This window comes from Mya arenaria, chromosome 6 (genome assembly GCF_026914265.1).
Source record: "Mya arenaria isolate MELC-2E11 chromosome 6, ASM2691426v1".
NCBI lineage: Eukaryota > Metazoa > Mollusca > Bivalvia > Myida > Myidae > Mya > Mya arenaria.
The window spans coordinates 12,358,981-12,385,773 of record NC_069127.1 but is presented as its reverse complement, the minus strand read 5'-3'; the positions used below and the strand labels follow the sequence as shown (position 1 = coordinate 12,385,773).

The window sequence follows — 26,793 nt, the reverse complement described above, 5'->3', positions numbered from 1 at the left end:
TATTAATAAATATCCCAACCTGCCATTAAACTTTAATCTCAATTCTTAAGTCAATCAGGGGCCATAACTTGTAATACGTTATTGCGTGATGGTCCTGAACATCTGTGTGAAGAATTGAATGAAAAGTATAGAAGTTATCAATAATTACCCCTACATGTGCTAAAACTTTAACCTCAGTTCCTTAGTAAATCAGGGGCCATAATTTGTATAAAGGTTAATATGGAGTTATCTAATCTCATCCTGTGATGGCCCTGAACGAATGTGTGTAGTATTTAGAGAATTGAATGAAGGGTACTGGAGTTATAGGTGAAAATCCCAATTTGCCCTAAAACTTTAACCAGACGCCGACACCGACGCTATGGCAAGTAGTATAAGCCTCCTTATTCTTTGAATAGAGTTCAAAGCAGGCTAGTTAGAGGACCTTGAGTTAGAAGAACGCCGTTCGAATGTGCATATTTGACAACACTAACAAGCCTTTTCAACAAAGTGAATAGTATAGTAAGGATGAACCAAAATAATTCTTACCAATCTCCTCATTGGTACGCGTCCCAGTCTGTCAGTTGTCTCATCTGCATCAACGTGATATCCCAGGCCTGCTTGCTCCAACTTTTTTATCAGTTCATTGGAGTGCCTGAAAACATATGACACAAATGACAATCTCTTAAGTAGCAAAATTTGTAAAGAATATTTACAATCAATTATTCAACAACTGCTGTCTTACTGGTACAGCACACAGAATATTTCAAAGATTTGAAAAAAAAATCAAATATAAGTTCATTTTTCCCAATTCAGTTTTAACTCCAGATAAAATTTAGAACACTTCACTTAATATATGTAGTATAATTTATGCCAAGCAAAACGAAAATAAATGTTGAAAAATGTAACCTCTTACTTTCTATAAGGATTGCATGCAGCAACAATTTTCAGATTTTCACAAAGAGCCAGACGCTTCCCAGCAATCGATTTGTCACACATGATTTCCTTAATAAGTCCGATAGCTTCCGTTGTGTTAGCCTCATCAAAGAACATTACTGTGTACATATGGCGGCCATACTTTTCAATGTTCACCCTTGCAGCGTTCTCCGCCTCGTTCACCTTTCGTTTGATATCTTCATTTGTTGTTCCTCCATGTACCTACAATGAAATAAAATATGAAATAATTCCCAACCACTCTTACATGCAACAGACACCTATATGGAGAATAGAATTATTGAAACCCGTCTGAGTAAAACTTGCATTTGCAAATAATTTAACGGTTATAAATACCTTCATGAGTATCATGTTCTTGACATCAACACCAGGCGGTGACTGTAGTTCACACATAAACTTGATGAGGCGTGTTTTCCCACAGCCTGTCTCTCCCATGATAATCACAGGGATATCACATCTGCAAATAATTATAGAGGCACTTGATGATGCAGATATGCTTAATAAGTGAAACAAAGCATCAGAGCGCGTGTACTGAAATGATATGCTTTAAAAATAAAATTAATCAGTAAATCGACAGTTTGGTGTTACCTAAATCTCATATAGATTGCCATGATCTTTTTCACATTATCCGTAGTTAGTTCGTATGTGGAATCTGGGTCATGCGGAAATTCTACGCCCATAATGCTGCACAGCTTCATGATTTTCTGGTCTCTGAAAAAGTAGTTCAAGATTTTTTTCTAGAAATGTCACAGTAGTATTACGATGTTATACATATGTATATATGTTGAGAAGGTGTGTAAGTGACCCGGTAGCTCAGTCGTTAGAGCACACGCTCTATAAGCAAGCGGTAAAAGGGTCGAATCTCGGCCTCACTGCACAATCTTCTTACCCTGTGGCAAATGGGGCCAAATATGGAACCGTGACTGTTAACATACTCAATATCCTACTTGTGGTTTTGTCGAGATCATGTTCACCTTTGTCTCTATCCTGGAAAACCAGGGACAAATTCCAAATTAGGAAGGGGAGTACCTCACGGTATCATGCCTATACAGGTGTTGATGTGTTTTAGCTGCCCGGTAGTGCTGTCAGTAGAGCACACGCCCTGATAGCAAGAGTCCCGGGTTCTAGCCCAAGACTGGCCGAACATTTTATATATGAAAACCTAAATTACCTTGGCAATGCATCAAAGTCTTCCCTGATTGGTGCTTGATTTCGTACCAAGGAATCATACAGATTTTGGGCCATGATTCCCTGCTCCAGTATTCGGTTGGTTTGTTGGTCAACAAGGTTGCCTGTATTCCGGTCGATATAGAACCCCAGAAATGTGAAGGTGAAACGGTCCGAGTTGAAGAACAAGTACGGATGAGGACTGAAACATTACGAGAATGGTTAATATTAATTGTGTTCTAAGTATTTTTCAACTAAGATCATTTAACACAGTTACATGATTACATGATAAAACAACACCACAACAGAAGTAAACCCTTATTTGGTAAAAAGGGCATAATTCAAGAAGCTTGAATAAAAAAAAATGCGAATTTTGCTCATCATATGTCCATAGTCATTTAAAATGTTTCTAAAGTTTCATGTTTATATTTAAAACAAAAATGTAATTGCCTGCAAATTTATTTGCATAATTGTAACAACATGGCTATGATAAGATTTTTGATGAAAAAAATCCCAGTCATGTTACACGTGCATTAGCCTAAATGCTTTTAGTTTGTTACCTAGACTCCCATGTTCGACGCATTTGATATAGCTCCAGCTGATCTTCATCCTCGGTATCCATGGCGTCTTGAATATTCATCCCTGGTGTTTCCTCACTCATGTTCAACGATCGAGTGGAAAAGTCCTAAACATTCAAAATGAAGTTATGGAAATAAAAGTTACATGAACTGATCATTACCTGAACAGATTTAATACTGAACATTTTATGTCATTTGTCAATTCATGTAATGCTCAACTTACCCGAGACATCTGAATCAGAAACCTCAAGACAAATGTTGCAAATCCAGGAAGGTCTTCGGCTGCAGCAACAGAAACAAACTGGTTCTGTTCAAAGTCAACCAGTTGAGTGTTCAGGAACCAGACAAAGTGATGCAACTCCGACCAGGACGGGTCCCGCACCCCGCAATGCCTGCACAGTAAAGTCAGAATATATAACACAAACAATGTAACTATCGAAGTCAAACTATTTAATGGAATCTACACAGTGCAATATACTTATTCATGTGTTTGCTCATATACCATAGTTCTTACAAAAGAAGAATTCTTATAACACCAATTTTACAGCGCTGCAGATTTTGTGCATATGTGTCTATATGACTTGAATACATTTACATTTTAGAGTTACTTTAATAGAAACTACATGTACGTTGATTTGTTCAGTTAATATCACAGAACAGAAATTGTCCAAGATTGATGCTTCAATTCAAGATTAATTTTTGGTTCCTTTAACATTTTCCTTTCTTAAATTGTAGGGTTAATGCCAAAATATAACTAGCCAACTAATACTATAAAGAAAACATTTGAACTTCGGCATTAAACCTGTATTGAGCAATATATAACTTACTTTAGCAGAACATTTAGGCAAGTTTTAGGATCGCCTTCAGGCTCAGATGGTTTGACAGATTCCAGTGATTTCCGCTGGTCCAACCTCAACAGGTATTGAAATGTTCGCTGAAAAACAGGACTCCGGAACTGCTGTTCATCGAATAGTTGGTCAGTTGACATAAAATCTGCAATTGCATTCAAAAATAGGTCAAAATCTTTAGTATGTGTAAGTGTGAACAAAACTACAAATTTCTGAAGAAAGGGACAAGCTTTACTCACTTAAATCTTATCTGATGTTTGAAGCCATAGAACTTGCAATATTTTAGTAATTGAAAGCAAAATCTAAATCTCTTTCTAAGCAAGTCTATGATTGATTATCAATTTTACTTCACAGAATTTAAAAACAAAAAACCACCTTGGACAGAATTTCTGTCAGAATATATTTGCAGGCTTTCATCAGGTGAGCGACAGGTTGAATCCGGAAATAATGTGAACACCGGGTGTATGAAGCGAGGCTCCTCCTACAAACAAAGTAACTCAATGCAAACAAAATGAAATTTTAACATAAGACCTGTTGTTTAAATATATATTTCACACCACAATAGCAAATTATCAATGTTTGTTCCTTTTAAGAATATAGGCACATACTTTTGCATCTGTTGCTTGGGTCATAATTGGCATTGCTTCTATGAGATACAAATCATGCACGGATCTCCGCCAGACGTATCCTGATTTGTCGACCAAACAATTGAGTATCAGCAAGTTGAACAACACGTAGTCCACACCTTCCTGGACCTTTTACACATAAACAGTACATTCATATCTTGATATTGTGTAGATGAACAAAATATTTATGTTTCAGAATATACATCTTTGAAAAGTTTTTGCATTAGGTGCTCTGAATTGTATTCCTCCATCTGCAGATAGAGTTGGAATCTCTAATCATACAAGTACTTGGGGTTTACCTATAAGTTTATTATTTGTTCTATTGATAAGATTCCTCAAATTAATGCAAACTTTGATTAGATTTAACTTTTGAGTTTTATCTTTATTAAGGATTGTTGGGATAAGAGTGAGGTTTGTGCACATAAGACTGGTTTAAACCCCCAGTAAATTTACATTCTACTGACCGTTCCAAGGCAGTACCTAACACTTCTTGATAAACATACCTAGTATATATAGTATGAATGCACTGTGCTACTTTTGTGCTGTTCTTCTATGTTTCTTGTTTGTGATTTAATGTTCTGTCTTTGGCGTTTACCCAGTGCCATTAAACCGGGTTTATGTTTCAACTTTTTGCTACTGAGCTTGTTTCTGCAGCTTTTTGCATAAATATTCACTTAAAATTTGGTAATAGACTTCAAATCATACTGACACTAGAATCAATGTGTATGTGATATATGTTGAAAGCATACAAACAATAACGTCATCTGTAAAGTGAACTTTTCAGAATTGTGTTTACATCCCTTATGCTCAATTTATACTCCTTGGAACTTGCAAATACAAATAACACTTTTTGCAATACCTCATGGTTTATATTAAGATGGAATATTCTTGCGGATTGTTTTCGTGGGTCTGGCGTGTGCTCCAGAAGTCTCTGTATGAAACAATGCAAGTTGATCACTTTTTCTTGGAGAGGTATTGACACTTTTTGTGTGTCCACCGACTTGTTTTTTCGTTGTATTTGCACTTGCACTGCCTCATCTTTTCGGTGCACAAACAGTGTTTTACCAACCCCGGCTCGTGTTGATTTTATAATACGCACTGTTGATCTAAAATAATAATATGCATTTTTAATGAATTGTATTATTTTGGGGTATAAAAGAAGCAGTCGATTGTTTTAATAATTAATTTCAGAATGTTAGACTTACTGGAATCATTTAGCTTCGAATAAACAATGGAATTAATGAAACTATGAATATCACTGAATATGTTTGATACTATCGGATGCTGCCCTCAAAGGAAATGGTAGTAAAATATTTAGAAATCCAACATACAATTTAAAACGCTGTGGATATAGTCACAAGTCTTGTACACTGCACTTTCTCAAATTGTGCTTTACCATTGTACGAAGTTTTATTAAATTTTATTAAATTTCATCCATAAATCCAAACAAAAAAACAACAATAAAAAATCACTAATCCATATGTTCTCAAGTAAGGCGCAGCGTCGGAAAAATAAAACATAAGTGCAACTTCTCTGTAATTGGCAAAATATAGTTTCGGTTAATGTATACTGCACTCTCATTGTGCTTTATCATTGTATGAAGACATCCAGTAGCTTTCAAGTTAAGTTATGGACATGAACAAGTAACAAAAGGCAATTACTCTGTAATCAGCGTAGGAAGAATTAAGGTTTATATACACTGCACTTACTCTTATTTGCTTTACCATTGCAAAGTTTTAATAAAGTCAAAATCGAAGTTTTCAGGAAAAGCACCTGATAAAAAAAGTAACGAAGGGCAATAACTCTGTAATTGTCAAAAATAAATGTATGGTTTTTACACTGCATTTCAATTTTTTGTGCTCTGTGATGCTGTAACAGTTTCCACATCGTAGTTCTCAAGTAATGCCCCGGATAAGAAAATGTACTAAAGTATGATAAGTCTAAAATTGACTTAAGTAGAGATATGGTCCTTGTTGGTTGCACTTTCTTTTAGTTTATTCATTGTTTGAGGTTTCAACAAATTCCAAATTCCATTCAGCAGTTTTCAAGTTATTTTCCGGACAAGAAAATAGTCATAATGAGCAACAACTCTTTAATTGGCCAAAATGCAGTAATAGCTTTTATTCATTGTACGTCCTTTCTTTGCGCTTTACCATTGTATGAAGTTTCAACGAATTCCAAATTTGTGCTACGGACACGGAAAATATCAACAAAACGACCGACCGACCGGCTATCTGACCAGCCGACCCTAAGATGATTCCAATATACCCCCTGCAAATTGCTTGTCGAGGATATAATACACACTCTAAATACATATAATAGTTAAGTATCGTCTGGAATGAAATCGATTACGTATTATATCATCTTTTTAGCACAAACAAATGAAGATCAATGTACCAGACTAGTAATACGTTCTAACATATGTAGCGTATTCATACCTTTTGAAATCCACCATGGCTGCACAGGGTTTGCCAGGAAATGCCGGAGCCTCCAGATGACGAGTCACATATTCCTTCAATTGGCGTCCATTGACCGGGCCAACATGCCGCAGACACTTTTCCAAAGACGAAACAATCGTCGAACGATATTCGTTGTCTGATCCGCATATCACGAACAAGCGATACTTGAAACCTAGCAAACACACATTCATAAAAAAGCAATCAAATCTTGATTTTGATCACTTTTGAATGTTTGGATTTTTCAGTTTCAATTTCATTTGTAACAATTCCAGTCTGTAACTTAAGGTAGCACATCCCTAAAGAAATGCTCCACTTAAAACTATACAATTTGAATGCTTCAGCCTATGCTGTTAGGCATAAGACTTCAGGTGGTTTATCATTATTTGTTTTATTATAAAGTTAACGCATACTTTGATAAGATTTACCTTAAATTACATTTTTACTTTATTCAGGAGTGTTGGGATAAGAGTGAGGTTTTGCACGTAAACTTGTTTAAACCCCAAGTAAATTTACATTTTACTGACCGTTCCAAGTCGGTACCTAGTAATCCCTAAATAAGACACCTAGTTTTTATATAGTATGTATGCACTGTGCTGTTTGTGGAGTTTTGTGCTGTTGTCCTATGTTTCTTCCTTGCGATTGTATGTTTTTGTGTCATATGTCTTTGGCGTTTACCAATTGCCGTCCAAACTTTTTGCTACTGAGCTTGTTTCTGTAGTTATTTTTCATATAAATATTCAAACCTTTTGAGGGTTTCAAGGTTCAGGGTTGAATCCACCATGAAGCACAAATATTTTGTTTACATTAGCTAACATTTTTTTAGTAAGAGTTAGTTACGTGTTTTCATAAAAACGAAAGTATTTACATTTGTAGATAAAAGTTTTAGCTCCTTTGAAGGATTCAATACTGAAATTTCAAACTTATTTTTTTTTAAAAAGATACTGTAAAAATTTATATTTTAAGCATTATGTTCACAAAAGGTTTAAATAAGTTATGAATAAAGAAACGGTTATGTATGTTCTAGAACTTGTAAGGTTTAAATAAGTTATGAATAAAGAAACGGTCATGTATGTTCTAGAACTTGTTGATTTCATCTTAAAGCATCGACTTTCCAACTTTTACGCGGTTCGAAAAGCATGTTAAAACTCTAATGCCATATGGTTAGCTTAGTACTGATTGATAACATGTGCTGATGATGTGATCAATAATTCATTTTTCTAAACGCAAATATATTTCTCGTTTTTCTGATACCAAATGTTGAAAATAAATGAAATAAAGGTTTGTTTTCCTTCACCTTCCGGTAATGTTGTTTTTATCAGAAATTCTAAAATGGGGGTTCGGTAATTCAAGTTAAAATAAAATTGCTATTTGACGGTAAAAATCTGTTAAAAATGTTTTTGAAATCTTATTTTGAATTGACGCCCAAAATGGTCTTACTACCTTAATAGACTTCTATCAAGTATTTCCGTAGTTACCATCAGAGTGCCTTATGTCCAACAGTAGCTCTTCCAAGCACTGTTCCGCTGCCTCGCTGACGTCAAAATCCAGCTGATCTGCGTGGAGGAGGCAGTGAATTTTACCAGATCTATCATATATCGCCCGTCGCCAAAAAATGCTCACCTGATTAATACGAACGTTGAAAACATAGGTAGGTATAAGACAAACTATTTAGCGTTATTACTAATGAATACCTCTTATAAAATTAAAAAAGATCAACTTCGCCAAAGAAAAGGCAGTAACTCTACAAATTACTACAGCCAGAGTTATGATCCCTGTGCACTTCTCCTCAATGACATCTATTTGTATATGGAGTTTTAAAAAAAATCGAGTTATGCTCCGGACAAAATACAAGTATAAATATTAAACAATGCGCAATCACTAAAACAATACTGCCGCAGTGTTATTGTTCTTGAGTATTCTTGAGTATGGAAATTCTCCTTTTTAATGAGATCTATCTGTACATGAAGTATTTTCAAGTTATGCAGCGGACAAGATTGCCCACACAGCCACCAAACATACACTCCCACTCACGAGCACCAATTACACAAATGTTAATTCATTTTCGATCTTCTTTTAGAATCTAACAACTTAACATTGGTGTGCACAGGGAAAGCAAACATTTGTTCTATGTTTTTTTTTATAACTGATTTTTCTTAAATCTTTATTCTTTATGTATTAATCAAAATATTAATTAAATGACACCATGTTTTACCTCATCGGCAGAGGTTTCTGAGGTACACACGAGGACTTCATCAGACTGCGGCAAGGGCTGGTCAGGATCGTACATGTAGATTGATAGTGCGACACGTAGAACTTCATCTGTATAGATATAACAAATACATAATGTTGGCATGCAGCCTGTAACATATTTGCAGTGAAATATTTCGTATTTTGCACCATAAACCACACACTTATATATTGGACTAATTTATAATTCTGTTACAAACCACTTTAAACGGTAGGCAATGGACAAATATTACCAAGATGAAGATACATTACCAACATGACATTAATTCACGAAAACCTACACACAAACAGACAAATAGCAAGGCAGACAGCTTTAAACAACGATAGCTGTTATGTATGTTAGGCACCTTAACTAACAAAACATTATTACCACTTGGACAAACCACGAGGTTTGGCTCCTCCTCCACATATACTGGCGGCATGTTTCTTCTGATATTTCGCTCATCTGTAAAAAAAAAAATCAGGCCTAAAAAGGTCTGTGTTTTGGGTAACCCGACCCTACCTGGCGAAATCCACTCAACTCTATTTGTTTTTAGACCATTGTGTTTTGTTTTTATTTTACGATTTTCCAATGTTTAAATGTTGGCTTTATTAAGCAGATAAAAGTAAATTATATACTGCGAAGATGCAGTGTACAATGTCTTTGGACCGAAAACCATGTTGACCGGGATGAGACAATACGAAAGTGAATTGATATTGTATCAATGTCAATGATACGTATCGATATACATATACTCATCGGACCATAGTCATCAGTGACTCTACCCGAAAAGACTCGCAAATGCGACTTTATCGGCAATGACAATGGGACGATTTAAATAAAATATAAAGTTGAGTACTTAATAGTGGTATCAAAATATATCTTTAATGCTCTTATGATCGGCGTCAGATATCAGTGAAAGTAAGAAACAATTAATAATTAGACATCGCATGGTTTTTCAGGCCGTCAGGAAGTTCGTATAACTAGCGAGTTTTATCAACCTTAAACCTTAAAAAGCTGATCAATGTGTGCTTAATGGAAGAAAAAAATATTGATTTTAGTTTTCATACTATTTAATGGACTTGCAAATAGTGCCTTTGCCTTACTTGCACTCGTAGTTCATAATACATGACTTCCGACACCGTTAAGAATAATCGTTGGAAAATTATACTACACCGCGGCTGAAACAAAATATGGGTTGCACGACGATCGACTGCTCTTTGAAAGCTTTAATGACGGGATATCAACTAACATACATGTCATAAGTTCACGTTGACAGGAGTGGCAATACCGACATTTAAAAGCGTAACATTGACATCAAAGGATACACAGAGTGACAGGTGAAAAGGATACAAAGAATGACAAGCAGAGTGAATAAATGCCGCCGAAAGAGGATGTTTTCGTCGATGGCTGTTATAAAACAGACATAGGGGTCACTAATTTTGCTGATGGTGCAGACGTTAAAAGAAAACAACAACGAAGAGACGCACATTAACAGTGATGGGATTTAAAACGAAAGCAACGGATGTGTAAACAATTGTGTTTTTTTTGTGTGGTAACAAGAAAATTTGTTTAAATGATATCCCTGATAAGTTTATAGAATGGACATGGAAGGTTGCTGAATTATTCCTATATAACATGCAAAGCGGCTGCAGAGCGATGGACTGTTATGAATCTTGGATATGAGTTTGAGTTCGATTAAAATAATGTGTTGTTTATGGAGAAGCATATGTACACTACATGACAATATTTCAAACTGATTATAGAGTAGACGAGAGAAAACTTTTTGATAAAGTTGCATGGATTTTTGAACAATTATGTCTCTAATGTTCTAAAGATTTGATCTCATTATCTAGTTATTGACCCCATGTGACCATCATTTACAAGCGGCCGAGATTATATAAAGGGAGACATTCTGACCAAGCTTGAGAATCTTCTGACCAATTCATAGCACAATATATTTAAAGAAAGAAAAATAAATGTGACGGATGAACGGACAGACAGAAGAGTGGACGTACGGAATGATGGACAAAAACCGCCAAAACCATATCCCCCTCCCGAAATAACTTTTTTCGGGTCAGAAATAAACGCGACAAAAATGTATAATTTGAATCTATGAACCTAAAAAAAGAACAATAATTACTTTATAAGTGACTATGTTCAAGGCTTAATAAAATTTAAATTTATTCCATTGTTACTAAAAATAGAAAGTAGTGGAATCTTCAACAAAAAGGGATACCATATAGCAAGACTTGCTGCCCTTGTTTCAAGTGTTAACTTTACATAACTATCCGATTTTTAACATTTTGGCCATTTTGTTGTTGTTGTTGTTGTTGATCAATCATGACCCCTTGTTGTATTTTTGTAGAGGGTCACCCAAAGAAGCTTTTGTAAAGTTTAATTGAATTTGGACTGCTAGTTTTAGAGGAGATGTTTGTCTAAAGTAAAAAATAGTAAATTGGCCACTTTATTGTTGTTGCTGTAGTTGTTGTTGTTCTTGTTGATCAATCATGACCCCTTGTTGTATTTTTGTAGATGCTCACCCAAGGAAGCTTCCTGTAAAGTTTAATTGAATTGTGACTGGTAGTCTCAGGGGAGATGTTTTTAAAGCAAAACAGAGAGTCGGCCATTTTGTTGTTGTAGTTGTTGATTAATCCTGACCCCTTGTTCTAATTTTTGTAGATGGTCACCCAAGAAAGCTTCCTGTGAAGTTTCATTAAATTTGGACTGGTAGTTTCAGAGGAGAAGTTTTTTAAGCAATTGTTGATGGACGGACAGATGCCGGACAAAGACCGACCAAAATACAAATGTAGCTCACCTACATAATTCTCTTATATGATTGTTCATTTGTTATTTTGCAATGTGTTTTACACTACCTCAGGTGTACTTAGTATTTGATATTGTCATATTGTCTATATTAACTCACCTCTCTCAGCAAGCATGTTGAGGATGACTCCCAAATGTTCTAGACTTAAATAATCACTGATGTTCGATGAGATCGAGCCAAGGAAGTTTTTCCATAATTCTTTGAGATCATTTATCAGAGGTTTTACACCGATATTCCTGAAATGTCAAACACCCAAATTTATAATACTGTAAAATTCTCATCAAATACAGCTATCTACAGCTAAAATTTGAAACATTCTTTAAACGATCTCTTATTGATTCATTAACTTGAAGAGTTAACAGTAGTGTACCATTCGTTAATGTCTTGAACATTTCATATTTTATCAACAACAGAAAACAGGTAACATGGTCTATCTATACATGTATGCGCCCCTCACCTACAAAGTTACATCGCCTCCAACAAGGGGCACTTATGCAATATTGCACAATAAATTAGCATAAAATTATAACCAATCATTTAAAGCTTGGGTTTAAAATCATTTCAGCATAAGAGGTTTAAAATATATGGAATCTATGTTGCCTTTCCACATCAAGAATACCTATTTCGGCCTAAAATGTGTTTAGTACAAACAAGCAATTTGAATAGACATGTTACAAACTCATGTTTTTTTTTATTTAGGCCCTTTAACATAGCCAATTAATTAGCAATGCAATGTGATATATGCCTGAAAGCACGATATACAGTTTAAAATAACTGTTTTAATAAGTCATCACAATGCTTACGCTTTGTGTTCAACACTGGTGACAGATCGCTTGATCAGTGAGCTGATTGATGTTGTGGAGTTGCTCCACCCAGAAAACCTAGGACCGACATCCTCTGTGTATTCATCATCGTCTTGATTCATCTCAACACCGTCATTTTCTTCTCCTTTCTGGTCCATGCACCAAATCAAAGCTGAAGCAAACAATGGCAATCATAAAACAACATTGCATAGAAAGTAATAGCAAGTAAATGTATTATAAAAAAAGCCTATACCAAGCTAATGACCATTTAAAAAAAAAAATATCTTTGTATCAAACTGTATTCTATAAAGTAATAATTTAAAGGTAAATATATCAGAATTGGTGAATAATTGTTACCTTCAGTCACATCACAATCGTCAATGTCTTCCTGTTTCACATGATCAACAGATTTCCTGGCCACTTCTTCATCATACCCAGCCTCCACCAACTCATGAATAAACTGAGAAATCTTCTCCTCCGTTTGGTCACCTATTTCTTCTTGATCATGTATTTCAACAGAGGTCTCATCAGGTCCATCTTCCATCACGGATAACTCCCTTTTGGCTTTCTCCATGGCAAGTACTACATCTTCTGTAGATTTAAAGTGTTTCCAGGTAAGCAGGTTATCATAAAAACATACATGTAGAATATCATTATAACTTTCAGAGCTAAGCCACGGGAGTGAAGTAAACACATGCTTAGGGTACAAGAATATCTAGGAATTGCTTTTTTGAAAAAGCGCATGTCTCCCCTATTGTGAGGTCGCAGCTGAGAAAAAATAATGATGGACATGAAATTTGTAATTATGGACTTGAGACGAACCAACCATGAAGTTTGGTTTATTCAACCGTATTAAATAGTGAACATCTACTGCATAACATCCTAGGTGCAAGTGATCTTTAGTAGCTGAGCGGAAACAGTTTCTTCACATCAAGGTCATGGCAACCTTGACCTTTGACCTACTGATCTCAAAATCAATAGGAGTCATCTAACAGTCATGACCAACTAGCATACTAAGTATGAAGTTCCTGGGTCTAAGCGTTCTATAGTTATTGAGCGGAAACAAAGTGTGACGTACGGAAGGACTGACTGACTGACTGATGAACGCAAAAACAATATGTCTCCCCATGAATTTGGAAGACATAATTTCAAGAACATGCCACTAACTAGCATATGATGATAACAATTATGTCTTTAAGTTGTTACACCAGTACAGGTAAATGTAGAGTCGTGATAAAAAAAACGAAAAAGGCCAAAAACCTTGCATGCAGTTTTCTTTCACAGCAGACAAAAGGTGATAAATTCTCAGCGATGGTTCCTCCTCTGTCCCCATTTTTACGAGCTCCCGTTGCAGAATCACAAGCTGATCGATTGTGAAGAAGTTAAGGTAACGATAAATCTTCCTCTTCTGTTTTATGAAGTCCAGCCATTCACCGTAACAGTTCTCCATAAAGTCAGCAATTTTCGGAACCATATCTTCCAGCCCCTCGACATCAGACTTCCGACCCTAGTACATAAGTAAAAACATCTCTCATAAACTTTAACACTAAAAGAACATAAAATTCAACAGAGCAAAAAGTATTTTTTTAAAAAAGGGAGCTGCTGTTGCAGGCATCTGTATACTAAAAACTTACTTTCAGTTCCGGAATATCTTCTCCCTTCCCGAATTCTAATTTCGCACACACTGGTCTCTGTTGTGCCAAGGAACAGAGGAAGTTTGCATTCCAGCCGTTGAACAGTACACATCCAGATGAGCACAGTTTCAGGTAAACAGAGCCCAGACGTGTCACGCTATCAAAGATCTGAACAAATAAAAAACAGAATCATCATCTTCGCCGATCGTTGAGTACTTATAAACTTATTTCATCCGTTTTTATGTTATTTTTGCTTTATTCTTCGTTGGTGTCAAGTGATCTTCATTGCTTTTGCCTGTACTTTTCATTGTATTACTGTAGTAATATTTCTTGAATTTTGATACAAAGTTTTACTGTACCTTTTCACAACTGAAGTTATTTTGTACAAAACCATTTTTTTTATATTTTTTAAGTCCAGGAATCTTAACACCATCAACCCTAAATGAACTCCTTAGATAAGTTGTATCACTTTACATCAAAGCTAAATAAAGATACTCAGCAAAACCATTTTCCTATTTTCAGAAAAAGCAATCTTTACCTAACAGACCTCAAAAACAATATAAAATACCTAAACTTCATGTTTCTCCTTAAACAAGTTAATCTATTTTCAACCCTGGCTTTGTCCCAAAATGAAGTTCAAATGTATATTTTTACAGAACCTTCATACCAAGGTTTATCATTATAAACCATTCCAAACTAAAGATATTGAGAGTAAACACTTTTTTTTCTAGAAAAGCAACTTTTAGCTTGATCCCAAAGGTAATTGTAAAATAATACAAACCATTGTAAACCTGTCAACATTCACTTCACTCTTCTTGTCCGTGGATTTGGCAGTGGACGAGTCAGATTTGCCAGCAACAAGCATCAGTCGGCTCTGTAAATCCTGGAGCTGGTCGAACGTATAGTGCTTCTGTTGCCGCTGACCATCTTTTCCAGGCACCGTGAGCTTTATCAAATCTTTAACCATCTTCAGGAATGAAAACAAAATGATAGTTTGATTTTCAGACAATTAAGGAACAAAACGTGACAAATATTATAGCTTAATATATTCGCCTTCCTTTGCGTGTGTACTGTTACTATGTACACTGACGTCGGAGAGATGCCCCTCCCCCTTCCCCTTCAGGGCTTTTAACGCTGTACTTAGAACTAACACTATACGTGCCCAAAACAAAAACATACAATCTCTTGTTACTACTAAATATCGTAGCTCTAGGCCTTTCGGTCTCAGATGAAAATATTATAAGAGTTTTACGTCATATCTCTATGTAACACAAGTGACCTTTGTTTGCAATAATGATAAGCCTGATCCTAGTTTCATTGCAGAAGCTTCAAAACAAAAGTTGGCCATGAGGACATAATCAATTTCATCCAAGAACAACAATTGTGTGCATGGTCGAAATTCCAGTGCTGTTGCTTCAAAAATAAACAAGAGGCACAAGATGGCCCTATATCGTTCAATCAATTTAAACTTAAGTTATTGATCAGCATATTGGACGTTGCCCTCACAAAGGCATGCCAAAATGCCACAGGTGAAACTATCATATGTCCCGTTATTAAACGGGTGTATAAATAAACATTGACAAATATGTATTTTTTTTAAAAATTACAAATAGTTACTCTTTCAATATTTTTAAGTTGAAGTTATTTAATATGTCACAAAAGAGCACATTGTAACTGCGAATCAGTTCATGATTTTAAAAGTTAATATCGTCAATGATTGTAACACAATACAATTATTATAAAAATAATATATATAGACTAGCACATCCCCTGGCGTCCATGCTTTTTAAGAATCAACATGGGTATAAGAAATTTGATTTGTTTCCTGCGAGATTAGTTTAAAATCAGGCCGATTCTGAGGGGAATTTTTATAAAATAAAGTTTTCCATTTAGGCATTTAGTGTAAAGAAGCCATGCCTCCTGGCGGTCATAAATTTTACGAATCAACATGGGGTAAAAGAATTCGATACAGGGAAAAAATATGAACCCTATCGCAATAACTCGGGCAGAGCAATTTGTGCTCAACTGATCTTAAAAAGAACGTCAACGGGTGGAAGCCAAGGTCACCAAAGCACAGCTTTGATAGTTGTTATCAAAACAGTGCACGGTCCAACTATCGTTGCTGTAGGTTTGAAAATAAGAAAGTAGCTCTAAAGATCACTGTCAATGTTATCCAATGACAACATTTACATTTGTTTTCAAAACTGTACACATGGTCTAAAAAGCAGAACTACAGCTTCAAAAATAAGATAGGTCAAAAGGGGTTGAGCCAGCTTTGATCCGGGGGGGGGGGGTGGCATTCTTTGAACAAACATGGTAGACTCATCAAATGATGCTATATTACAAATGACTGCGTGGTTTAAACGAAGTAAACTTTCAACTATTTTTATAGAAGTCTACACGCTACGTTGGTGATACCTACAAAATATCAAACGTTTGGCAAAGTAGTTATAGATAAGAAGAATTTCGAAGATTTCCCTATCCAAGTTTATGGAACCAACATGTGAGCTCCTGATCGGGCTCGTTTTGCCCTGTGGGCATAATTTGAACAAAGGTGGTAGTGATTCACCATATGATGCTACATACCAAATATAAAGGTTTTTTGCCTATTAGTCTCAAATGAAAAGATTTCCTTTTATAAGTCTATCCAGGAAACTAGTGACCCCGGGGCGTAGATTCCTGATATGAGCACAATTCATAGTAGCATATTATCTTCTTCCCTTAATTGTTGCTAGATATAGGGTGTTTTGCTAATTTGTTCTTGCTAACCTAGCTGAATTGTATGTGCTTTGCATACAATTTAAACCGTGTTAAATATATGATTTCTTCCACCTTTCGGCAAAAAATATTTTAAATCAACTCAAAACAATTCATTGAAATAATATACAAATTCACCAGAAGTTAATCTATGGTGTCTTTTACACAAATTCCCAGGAAGAGGACCCCTAACACCTACCCGCAGAAAGGAGGCATTCCCCCCCCCCAACCCCTTATCGAGTACATGAATTTTAACCTGCAGCCCTGTACTCCGAAAAACATAAGAAATATAAATTTCAACCTCATGTATACAATGACACCAGTTTTTATTACAACTTTCTTAACAAAAATAGCAGTTATTGTAACTAACAGTAGTCATCTATTTGTTACTAGTACTTTACCATATCTGACATTTCTGAACCTTTCCATGCTCCTTTCCCCACGGTGTAAATACCGTCTGCATTGATGGCCTCGGCTTGCATGAGAGATGTCACCTCGACCGAACCGTGTGCTTTTTTTATTTCCTTGAGCCATTCTAGCTCACGGCTGGTGTCAAGCTGAATCAGAATCAAGTCGGTCATATGTGAAAAAAACACATGTACATGTATTTACCAGTTAAGACGTTTATTATTTTTTTTCATTTTAAAGGGCATAACACGAATATATTGAACAACCAAAATAGGCAGTATATTACACAAAACATAAAAATGAATTTTTAAAAAAACAAGACAATTGGAAAAAATGCAGAGGGATTCCCAATGCCTTATTAATTACCATATACTACATGTACTCCATATTTATCACAAGAAGATGGGGGAAATCGCCTTACCAACTGTTTTGGCAAATTTGGATTTGCAGCAAGTTCCTTCCAGACAACTTTACACATCTCCAAAAGTTGTTTGTAGTTACAATCCGTCTCATCTAGGTCAAATATGAGTGGTGAGTATCCAAGAACGGCTGAATGCAGGCACTGGACTTTGGCAATGTTCAATGGCTCTTCACCAGCAGACATCATTGCAAGGTCAACAAACACTTTCAACTCTTTTTGACCCGCTGAAAATGGAGAAAATGACTTTTTTACTATCCCAGTTATTTGATACAATATGCGAATAGTTTTCCGAATGGCAACTTAAACAGATTTATTTCTATAAATTTAGCCATTTTACAGACAGTTACATACATGTTTGCATGGATTCCTTCAGCCACTTAACAAGTTTAACAGATTTGACAAAAGCATCCAGACAATGTGATTTCCTTTCTGTGATATCCTTCAAAATCTCGCAGGTCTTCATCAATGCTTTGTCAAAATCTTTGAGTTTGAAGCTTCTTTCTGAATGCTGTAACACAAGCAAAAGAATAAAACCTAACATTTGGACAGTGACTCTGTTTTCTTTGCCACAAATGATACCAATGCCATATGATTTTCTTTCTGACAACAAGACTTGCTTGTAACATACTGACCCCAAGGACATTACGATACTACACATTTTCCTTAAAACAAAAAATAGCAGATTATGTAACACATCTATGAATGGTGCAAATTCTCGTCTGTTTTTCACAATTAACCGAACAATTTAAGCTGCAGTGGATGTGATTTTGTACCAAGATGAATACTGAGGTTTGTTGATTTATGGTTTTAAGATAAGGCTTTAATTAAAGTTATTGCGTTACGCTAAAATCTGCATGGCAATAATGAAGAAAGAAATGCAATGTCAGTACATGAGCGTTTTTGTCGTAAAACAGACAGGGTAAAAGTCACAAAAATCAAAATTAACATACAGAGACAATAGTCTTAATAGCCTGAAAATCTCCCTGCAACCGGTACTGTTTCTGAAATTTCAAAATGACTCTTGCGCCAGCCACACAAGCGGACAGCTGTCTGTTCTGCTTTATTTGTTTGATCCTTTCATAACCTGTTTCTCTTGTTATATCTAACTCCACTATTTCCTGCAAAATTCTCTCATCATCATCTTTGAATATCCCAAACATTCTTTCTGCATCCACAAACATCAGTTCTCCTGTCTTCAGTTGTTTGCAGAAATTGATCCATCTACAAAGAATAAAATAACTTCTGTTACACATGTTTTTTTCTATTTGGCTCAATTTTCAAGGCTTGACACAGGATATTAATCATGTTGTTAAAGCAGAAAATAAAATACAACCTATAATAGATGACTCATTATTATTTTAACGGAAGCATTTATATTTTGCCACAGCGTTTAATTATTATGTCTTTATTCAATATATAAAAATAACTGTGAACCCTCATTAAAAGCAGACAAAATAGATCATCGACATTTGTTAAGAAAAACATGCCATGGACTATAATTCATTGTAGTGGAGTATTTGTTAAAAAAGCGTCGGAGTACTTTGCTTCACAAACTCCGATATAGCCAGAAGTGTAATTAGAACTGACATACGACAGCGCGCTTGACTTTCGGCTGCTTTGTCTTAGCAATGAATGCATTAATGATGCAATACGTGACCGTCAGAAATAATCAAAAATTACAATTATTTTAAAATTTCAAATAAAAAAGTAGAAATAGGAAAAGAAAAAGATCAAGGAACATAGTTGGTATTTAAGGTCAAAATGGAGTTATGTAACACAATATGCGATGGCTGTGATCCACTGTGTGCAGTATCAATTTCATTGTAGGAATGATATTCGGTGGTCCTGTTAGCGCAGGGGTTAGCGCACTCGCTTCTTACCAAGGCGTCCTCGGTTCGAGTCCCTGTCTGGGTGCATGTGAGTTTGATAAGTGGTCATCAAACCGGACTGGTGGGTTTTCTCCAGGTTCTCTGGTTTCCCCCACAACACAAAACCACACTCTCACGCAACGTAGTGCCAATGAGAGTGACGTAGAATACGGTATCATATTTTTCTTCACAATCGTTGTAAAATATATAATGTTTAAACTAACGGTACTTAAGATCTGATTTTATCAACAAGTTGTCCTTAAATCTTTAAACAAACTTTCTATTTTATCAAAGACCATTTTGTAATATTTACACCTCAACTTCCATTCCTTAAATGAACTGCCTTTCGGCAATTGCGTTCATCAATACTGATCACAACATCAATAGGGATCATCTACATGACCAACTGGCATACAAAGTATGAATTTTTTGGGTGCAAGTGTTCTTTAGTTATTGAGCAGAAACCATTTTTAGCCAACATATCGTTTTTTACCTGAAGGTAACCTTGACCTTTAGATCTCAAAAATCAATAGGGGTTATCTTCTAGTCATGAATAACTAGCATACCAAGTATGAAGTTCCTGGACCCCAAGGATCTTTAGTTATTGAGCGGAAGCCGTTTCTTCACCTCAAGGTCACATCGACCTTGACCTTTGACCTAGTGATCTCAAAATTAATAGCGGTCATCTTCTAGTCATGACCAACTAGCATATCAAGTATGAAAGTTTCTGAGAGCAAGCGTTCTTTAGTAATTGAGCAAAAACCGTTTATTCACCTCAAGGTCACAGTGAACTTGACCTTTGACCCAGTGATCTCAAAATCAATAGGAGTCATCTAATAGTCATGACCAACTAGCATACCAAGTATGAAGTTCCTGGGTACAAGCGTTCTATAGTAATTGAGCAGAACCCATTTTTAAACTTAAGATCACTGCCAACATATTGTTTTTTTTTACCTAATGGTAACCTTGACCTTAGACCTTTTGATCTCCCCATGAATGGGAGACATAAATACCAATTTTCCCATAAACCTTAACCGAACAGGGACGACGACGCCGGGGCAAGTAGTATAGTCCTTATCCTTCAAAAAATCGAGCTTAAAATCATGTGCAAGAGCACATTACACTAAGACATGACAACTGTGGATACCGAAAAATAAACCAAGCACTACTACTTATCCTGCTGTAAATGTGGACCAAGAATTAGATTGATATCTCTGGGGGAGAGGTTCGCTCAAATATATTTTGCCAACAAACTGCAAGACTGAACGACCTGCCAATGGTGACTTAAACATAACCATTTTCACACTTGGTTTACGGGGGTAAAACAATTCCATTTAGAAAAAGGACATTCATCAAACCATAGCCAAGTGAATACCATTGAAGTTATTAACTAAACATTGTACAAAGCTTCCACAAACCTTTCGTAAGCAGGATTCCATATCACATTTACAACATGAAGAGGGGTATCGCAACGCTCTGTTGTAACCGAACATGTATCGTTCCATATCTTGATGAACACATGTCCTTCAACCAACTGTTCAAGCTTTGGTAAGATATCAAAAATATCTTGTTCAACATCAAATGCTCTAAGATGTGGTCCAAGGGTTCCACCAGTGTCCTCCACTACCATTGGCTTACAGACTTCTATCAGGGAATGTTTTTCTAGCTGAGATGTTTTCTGCAGAACTTGATCAATTGCACTGGTATCAACTGAAAACACATTTTTGTGTGGAATCAGTAATGTTACATTACAAGTTTATTGATTAATCGAATTCTAAATATTTCTTATCTCATAAAACATTGATTTCATTTGGGCGTTCATGAAGAAATACTTCGACAAAAACCTTGACATACGATCAAAAGGTTGGTTTTACTGGTCAACGGCATACAAATTCAGTCCTTTGCTTCTAGGTCATTCTCATTCACCAGAGTGATAATGCTATGCGTACCACACTCTGGTTCAATCGCCCTAATTCTGAGTGCAAACAGCGAAAATGTCAGCCAATCAGAGACGTTTCGCTGTTTTATATTTATAGATTCTCTTGGAGCCGGCAAACCATGGCGATTGCCTATAGCTAATAGAAAAGAGCCTAACAAACACAATTAGAATTAGGAATCTAGAAGACAACCGATATGAGACAAGAGACAAGCTTTTCACACTTCTTGTATGATTAAAAATGACACGTTTACCGCATATTTTTGTACTTAAATCTTCAATCATTTAAATTCCAACATAAGGGCAAGGACGAAAAACTGCCGTATATATCCATTTGGCTCATATAGAATCCAAATAGATAAATATTTAAACCGACGTAGCTTATTTATAACTGGTATAAATCTTTTCAGTTCTTGTGTTACATCGAGGAAAATATTCCATTTTATAATTTTCAATGTTCATTTGATATGTTTATCCTTTTATAAGGTTTGTATGAAATCCCTCGATACAGAGGTATCAAGAAATGACAGATATATCTGTCGTTTGATATGAAACATACATGAATCTCAATTTATCTAAATACTTCCGGAGAAACTGAAAGTTCGTTAGACGTATTTTCAAATGTACATTTCCGTTTTATAAGTAACCTTAATTTGACTGGCGTATTGGAATGCGCGACATTGGTTTTTGCCCCCCATGTGTCACTTCTGCGGGGAAATTATGTAATACTGGCCATAGTTTATGACTTGCAAAAGACATTGAGAGATATAGACTTGTAATTACCACATGTATTGTTTTGACAAATTTTAGGCCTTTTTATAAGTTAATATTCTTGACTGTTATAATTTGGCAATTATCCCGTCATTTACTTTTTCGTATCAAATATGTATTTCAAAAAAATGGAACTTGCTTGGATATTTTAAATTTGTAATTGATGATCATAACTAAGTGTGAACAATTAAAATGTATCAACGTTAATATACCACCCTACACAACTCCATCCCTGAAGAACATTCGCACAATATTGTCCCCCGATTCCCCTGTATAGACCCAATGAAAAATATCAATCATATTGACCTTAAAACTATTTGCGTTATAACGCATACAATTGTGAAATATGTGAATCTTATATTTTTTTGTTTTTTGATTAATATTATGTTTTGTAGCTTTTTTTCAATATTTGATGGTTGACTTAATATTTTGCTTTTAAACTATCACTTCATTAAAATATTTGTTCATTATGAATCGCTGAAAAAGATATTTGCTACGAAAACTCATATTCATATCAAAACAAGAGTGTTTAATTAACTTTACAAAATTAATGAAGAAATAAATTAGCGGCAAAACAGCATATAGATTGATAGAGATCGATAGTTTGGTATTCTTAAAGTAACAAGCGTTTTGATTTGGACGTAGATGACATCAGGAAAATAATCTATTTATAGTTTTGCACTCGATTTGACAGCGATTGAATCAGAGGTTAGACTTATCACGATCAAACCTCTGATGAATGAGAATGTTCTAGGTCTACATGTTTTTGAGTTTTTGTGCAGACAAAGCTTGGCCCAATGGCCTTCTAACAGAGAGACATTTTATAAACCAAACAATTGACCAACATTTGCTAACCTCAATGACCCATTTTTACAAAGCGTGCATGAAAAATATGCCTTACCTGAGGGTATGACCAAATAGGCTATTTTCGCGAAAATAGGGTTATTTTCGCGAAAATAGCATTTTTGAATAAAATAATGTTATTTTTGATGAAAATAAAGTTGTTTTCGCGAAAGTAAGATTTTGATAAAAATCTGGTAAGGTCTAGCGAAAATAAAAAAAATTGATAAAAATGTAGTTGTTTTTGGCTAGAATAAAGTTATTTTCGCGAAAAATAAGATTTTTATAAAAATCTTAAAATAGGGTTAGTTTGGGCTAAAATAACATTTTTTGACAAAGTTATTCTCGCGAAAATAAGATTTTGATAAAAATCCGGTAAGGTTTAGCGAAAATAACATTTTTGACAAAAATGTAGATAGTTTTTGGATAAAATAAAGTTATTTTCGCTGAAATAAGTTTTGGTAAAACTCTGAAAATAGGGCTTAGTTTTGGCGAAAATAACATTTTTGACATCAATGTAATTAGTTTATGGCTTAAATAAAGTTATTTTCACGAAAATAAGATTTTGGTAAAGATCTGCTAACTTTTGGCAAAAATAGCATATTCGACAAAAATGTAGTTAGTTTATGGCTAAAATAAAGGTATTTTCGCGAAAATAGGATTTTGGTAAAAATCTGGTAAAAATAACATTTTTGACCAAAAATGTAGTTAGTTTTGTATAAAATAAAGTTATTTTTGCGAAAATAATATTTTGATAAAAATCTGAAAATAGGGCAAGTTTTGGCGAAAATAATTTTTTGTCAAAAATGTAGTTAATATTTGGCTAAAATAAAGTTATATTCGCGAAAATAACATTTTGATAAAAATCTGGTAACTTTTGGCGAAAAACTATCCAAACACACAGAATATTCTTCTACTCGAGTCATAGGCATGGGGGATTGGGTTAGCTTTTTTACCCTCGCCATCAGGTTATTCTCATTCGGCGAGCACACCATGATTTACAATAATTCTACAGTTTTCAAACATTTTTCTGCTTCGTTGATCATAGAGTGGGTGCTCAGTCTGTCATAGGCATACGGCATCTCCTTTAAGTTGTAAGACATATCTTTAATTGTTCCCTTTAGTTTTATCGAGTACCTGCTTCAGTAGCAATAACGGTCTATAATTATGGGTCATTGTCATCAACTTAATCCGCTTAATGACAAACAAGTGTGTATAACCGTTTGATGTTGCACATTTCGGATGAAGGTGTGATCAACAGAAACATGTTAAAATACTTTCAATTATCATTGTTCAATTTGCTTAAAAACACATTTGTTTCGAAACACTAATGCACCTGTCATATGTGTTATGTAGACCAAATAAAAATATTTTAATATTTTGGATTAAAAATTTCATTTACGACTACAGAAGTAGGTATGTTTTCCTAATTTTATCAAAATTTTCGCGAAAATAACTACATTTTCGCAAAAACTAACCCTATTTTCAGATTTGTATCAAATCTTATTTTTGCCAAAACTTACCAGATCTTATTGGCGAAAATAACTTTATTCTAGCCAAAAACCAACTACTTTTTTGTCAAAAATGTTATTTTCGCCAAAACTAATCCTATTTTCAGATTTTCATCTGAATCTTATTTCCGCGGAAATAACTTTATTTTTATTTAAAATAACCTTATTTTCATATTTTAGTCAAAAATGTTATTTTCGCGAAAAATAACCCTATTTTCATATTTTGGTCATACCGCTTACCTGATTTCAAATGATGACAAAGATTCACAAACACTGTCATCTGTCTGCTCTGGTTCTTGAATGACTCTAGTTCGAGCATTCGAATCTTGATTGTAGATAATACTTTTTCCTTCAATCCCTTTTCCTTGGATCTGATGAGGGAAAGTGTTTCTGAGAACCCTTGCGAATGTTCACTGATCATTTGTAAAATGCCAATTTCGATATTTCCACTTTCAAGTGTTTCCCATCGACTTTGTACCAAGGCCGTTGCAACCTGGAGATTATCCTTGCAGTCATCAGTCAGTAATGATCCACTGACACCTTCTTCATCTGAATTATGGAGGAAAGGTTGGCAAATGCAGGCTTAAGATATAAAACGGCCTTTAACGTTTTGAAAAGAATAATCAAAACGAAACGAATTAATTAACAGGAAAATATATCTTAGGTTTCGGAATGCTTTGTTTTAGCATTTATTATAAACTTCACAAAAATGCAAGTCAGCATTCTGATATATGTTATATGTTATTACTATATTATCATACACTAAGAAATCAAAAACATGTGATCGATAAAGTGCTTGAACAAGTTCATGCAGGTGGTTCTATACCCAGCTGACAAAATTAAAATCATACATTTAAGGGTTTATTGCAGTTTAAAAAAACATTTGGTCAGTGTACAGACAATCTGCAAGTCATAAGTATAAACTGACTAAATGTTTTCTTACATCAATGAACACCAATACAAACACATCCATTCTTGAACAACTTATAAAGAATATTCACTTGGTTGTCAGAGACTAATTCCATGGCTTACTTTGGTCTCGAACAAATAACTGAATAGGGGGCCAGCAAATAGCCATCTTGAAAATATTCATGTCCTGCAACTCGTCTGATCCATTGGTCACATCCGTTTGCCACTGCCGTCGAAACAAATCAGAGAGGAGATCACAAAACCTTTTCTTCTCTGTTGAGCTTAGGTACTTGTAATCAATCGTATACCCTCCATCTATGGCCTGATCAAGTAAAAGAAGATAATACATGTAGTTGCGAATTTAACAAGACAATTACTTTTGCTTAAAGAATTTCGTTCCATTTTTTAAACGAAAAGGTAATACCTTTAAAGCAAGGTGGGTAAGACATCCTTTCATTGTTGTATTGAAGGTTTCAACCTCAGAGCAATATATTCGTATGAAATCATTCTTCCTGTAACTGTACAAGCTCATCTGAAAATAAAAATAAATTATAATAGAAAATCATTCAAATAATATTGCTTACAATAGGCAAAACGGCTTTCAGGAAACCTCAGAATAAAATTTAGATAGGGCTACATGAAAATGCTCCAAACACATCTTATAAATAAAACTATTTCAAAGTGGTGAGACAAACATATGGGGCAACCCACTTGTAGTTGCGGCTGATTTCAACATTGGCTTAGTACGTTTATTAGGCTAAAATGCTTTATATTTTCAATTAAATGCTTAAATGTATTTTCCGAAGCAACTTTGCCAGCTCACACATTCCCTTCAGCAAGATAGTTGTAAAATTGTATTAATACTTTATTTCTAAAATACAAACAAACTCAGTTTACTTTGTATGGTAGAATTTCCACTTACTTCACTCTCAATTCTCTGTTGCAAAGCCCTTATGATTCGTTCATTCCAGTTGACTGCGAGGTCATCATTACTCAATTTTCCTGTTACAGCACTTTCCCAAACCTGAAACAGTTGTTAACATATTTGTCAAAAAGTAAAAAATCACAAGACAATAATTAGGACTAAAACAAAACTGAGCTGTTATATACAAGACAAATATTGACACAAATTGTGTATGATCAATAAACTTAATGCAACATCTTTAATATTGATAGAAAATATCCAAGAAAGCTTGTTTTAAACCATTACCTATTGATGACAACCATGTTATAGCGTATTCTAAAATGTATATCTGAGTGACTATGTTGAGAC

General features: G+C 34.9%; 1 protein-coding gene across 1 annotated transcript in view; it reads right to left on the bottom strand.

Moving 5' to 3' along the window:
* The window catches only part of LOC128237323 (E3 ubiquitin-protein ligase rnf213-alpha-like), a 116,899-nt gene that overhangs the window by 42,863 nt on the left and 47,243 nt on the right, over positions 1-26,793 (bottom strand). Inside the window, exons 13-42 of the mRNA XM_052952732.1 lie at positions 26,443-26,544; positions 25,945-26,052; positions 25,644-25,842; positions 24,852-25,160; positions 20,972-21,263; positions 18,636-18,906; positions 18,037-18,193; positions 17,686-17,909; positions 17,258-17,413; positions 14,881-15,066; positions 14,100-14,267; positions 13,726-13,972; positions 12,823-13,056; positions 12,466-12,637; positions 11,762-11,898; positions 9,226-9,300; positions 8,821-8,927; positions 8,084-8,228; positions 6,588-6,780; positions 5,009-5,255; positions 4,132-4,278; positions 3,899-4,004; positions 3,503-3,668; positions 2,899-3,067; positions 2,658-2,782; positions 2,102-2,299; positions 1,519-1,641; positions 1,267-1,387; positions 893-1,134; positions 526-631 (exon numbers count right to left, since the gene is read on the bottom strand). Of these exons, the coding sequence (XP_052808692.1) occupies positions 526-631; positions 893-1,134; positions 1,267-1,387; positions 1,519-1,641; positions 2,102-2,299; positions 2,658-2,782; positions 2,899-3,067; positions 3,503-3,668; positions 3,899-4,004; positions 4,132-4,278; positions 5,009-5,255; positions 6,588-6,780; positions 8,084-8,228; positions 8,821-8,927; positions 9,226-9,300; positions 11,762-11,898; positions 12,466-12,637; positions 12,823-13,056; positions 13,726-13,972; positions 14,100-14,267; positions 14,881-15,066; positions 17,258-17,413; positions 17,686-17,909; positions 18,037-18,193; positions 18,636-18,906; positions 20,972-21,263; positions 24,852-25,160; positions 25,644-25,842; positions 25,945-26,052; positions 26,443-26,544 (5,232 nt within the window). The remainder of the gene's footprint in view (positions 1-525; positions 632-892; positions 1,135-1,266; positions 1,388-1,518; positions 1,642-2,101; positions 2,300-2,657; positions 2,783-2,898; positions 3,068-3,502; positions 3,669-3,898; positions 4,005-4,131; positions 4,279-5,008; positions 5,256-6,587; positions 6,781-8,083; positions 8,229-8,820; positions 8,928-9,225; positions 9,301-11,761; positions 11,899-12,465; positions 12,638-12,822; positions 13,057-13,725; positions 13,973-14,099; positions 14,268-14,880; positions 15,067-17,257; positions 17,414-17,685; positions 17,910-18,036; positions 18,194-18,635; positions 18,907-20,971; positions 21,264-24,851; positions 25,161-25,643; positions 25,843-25,944; positions 26,053-26,442; positions 26,545-26,793) is intronic.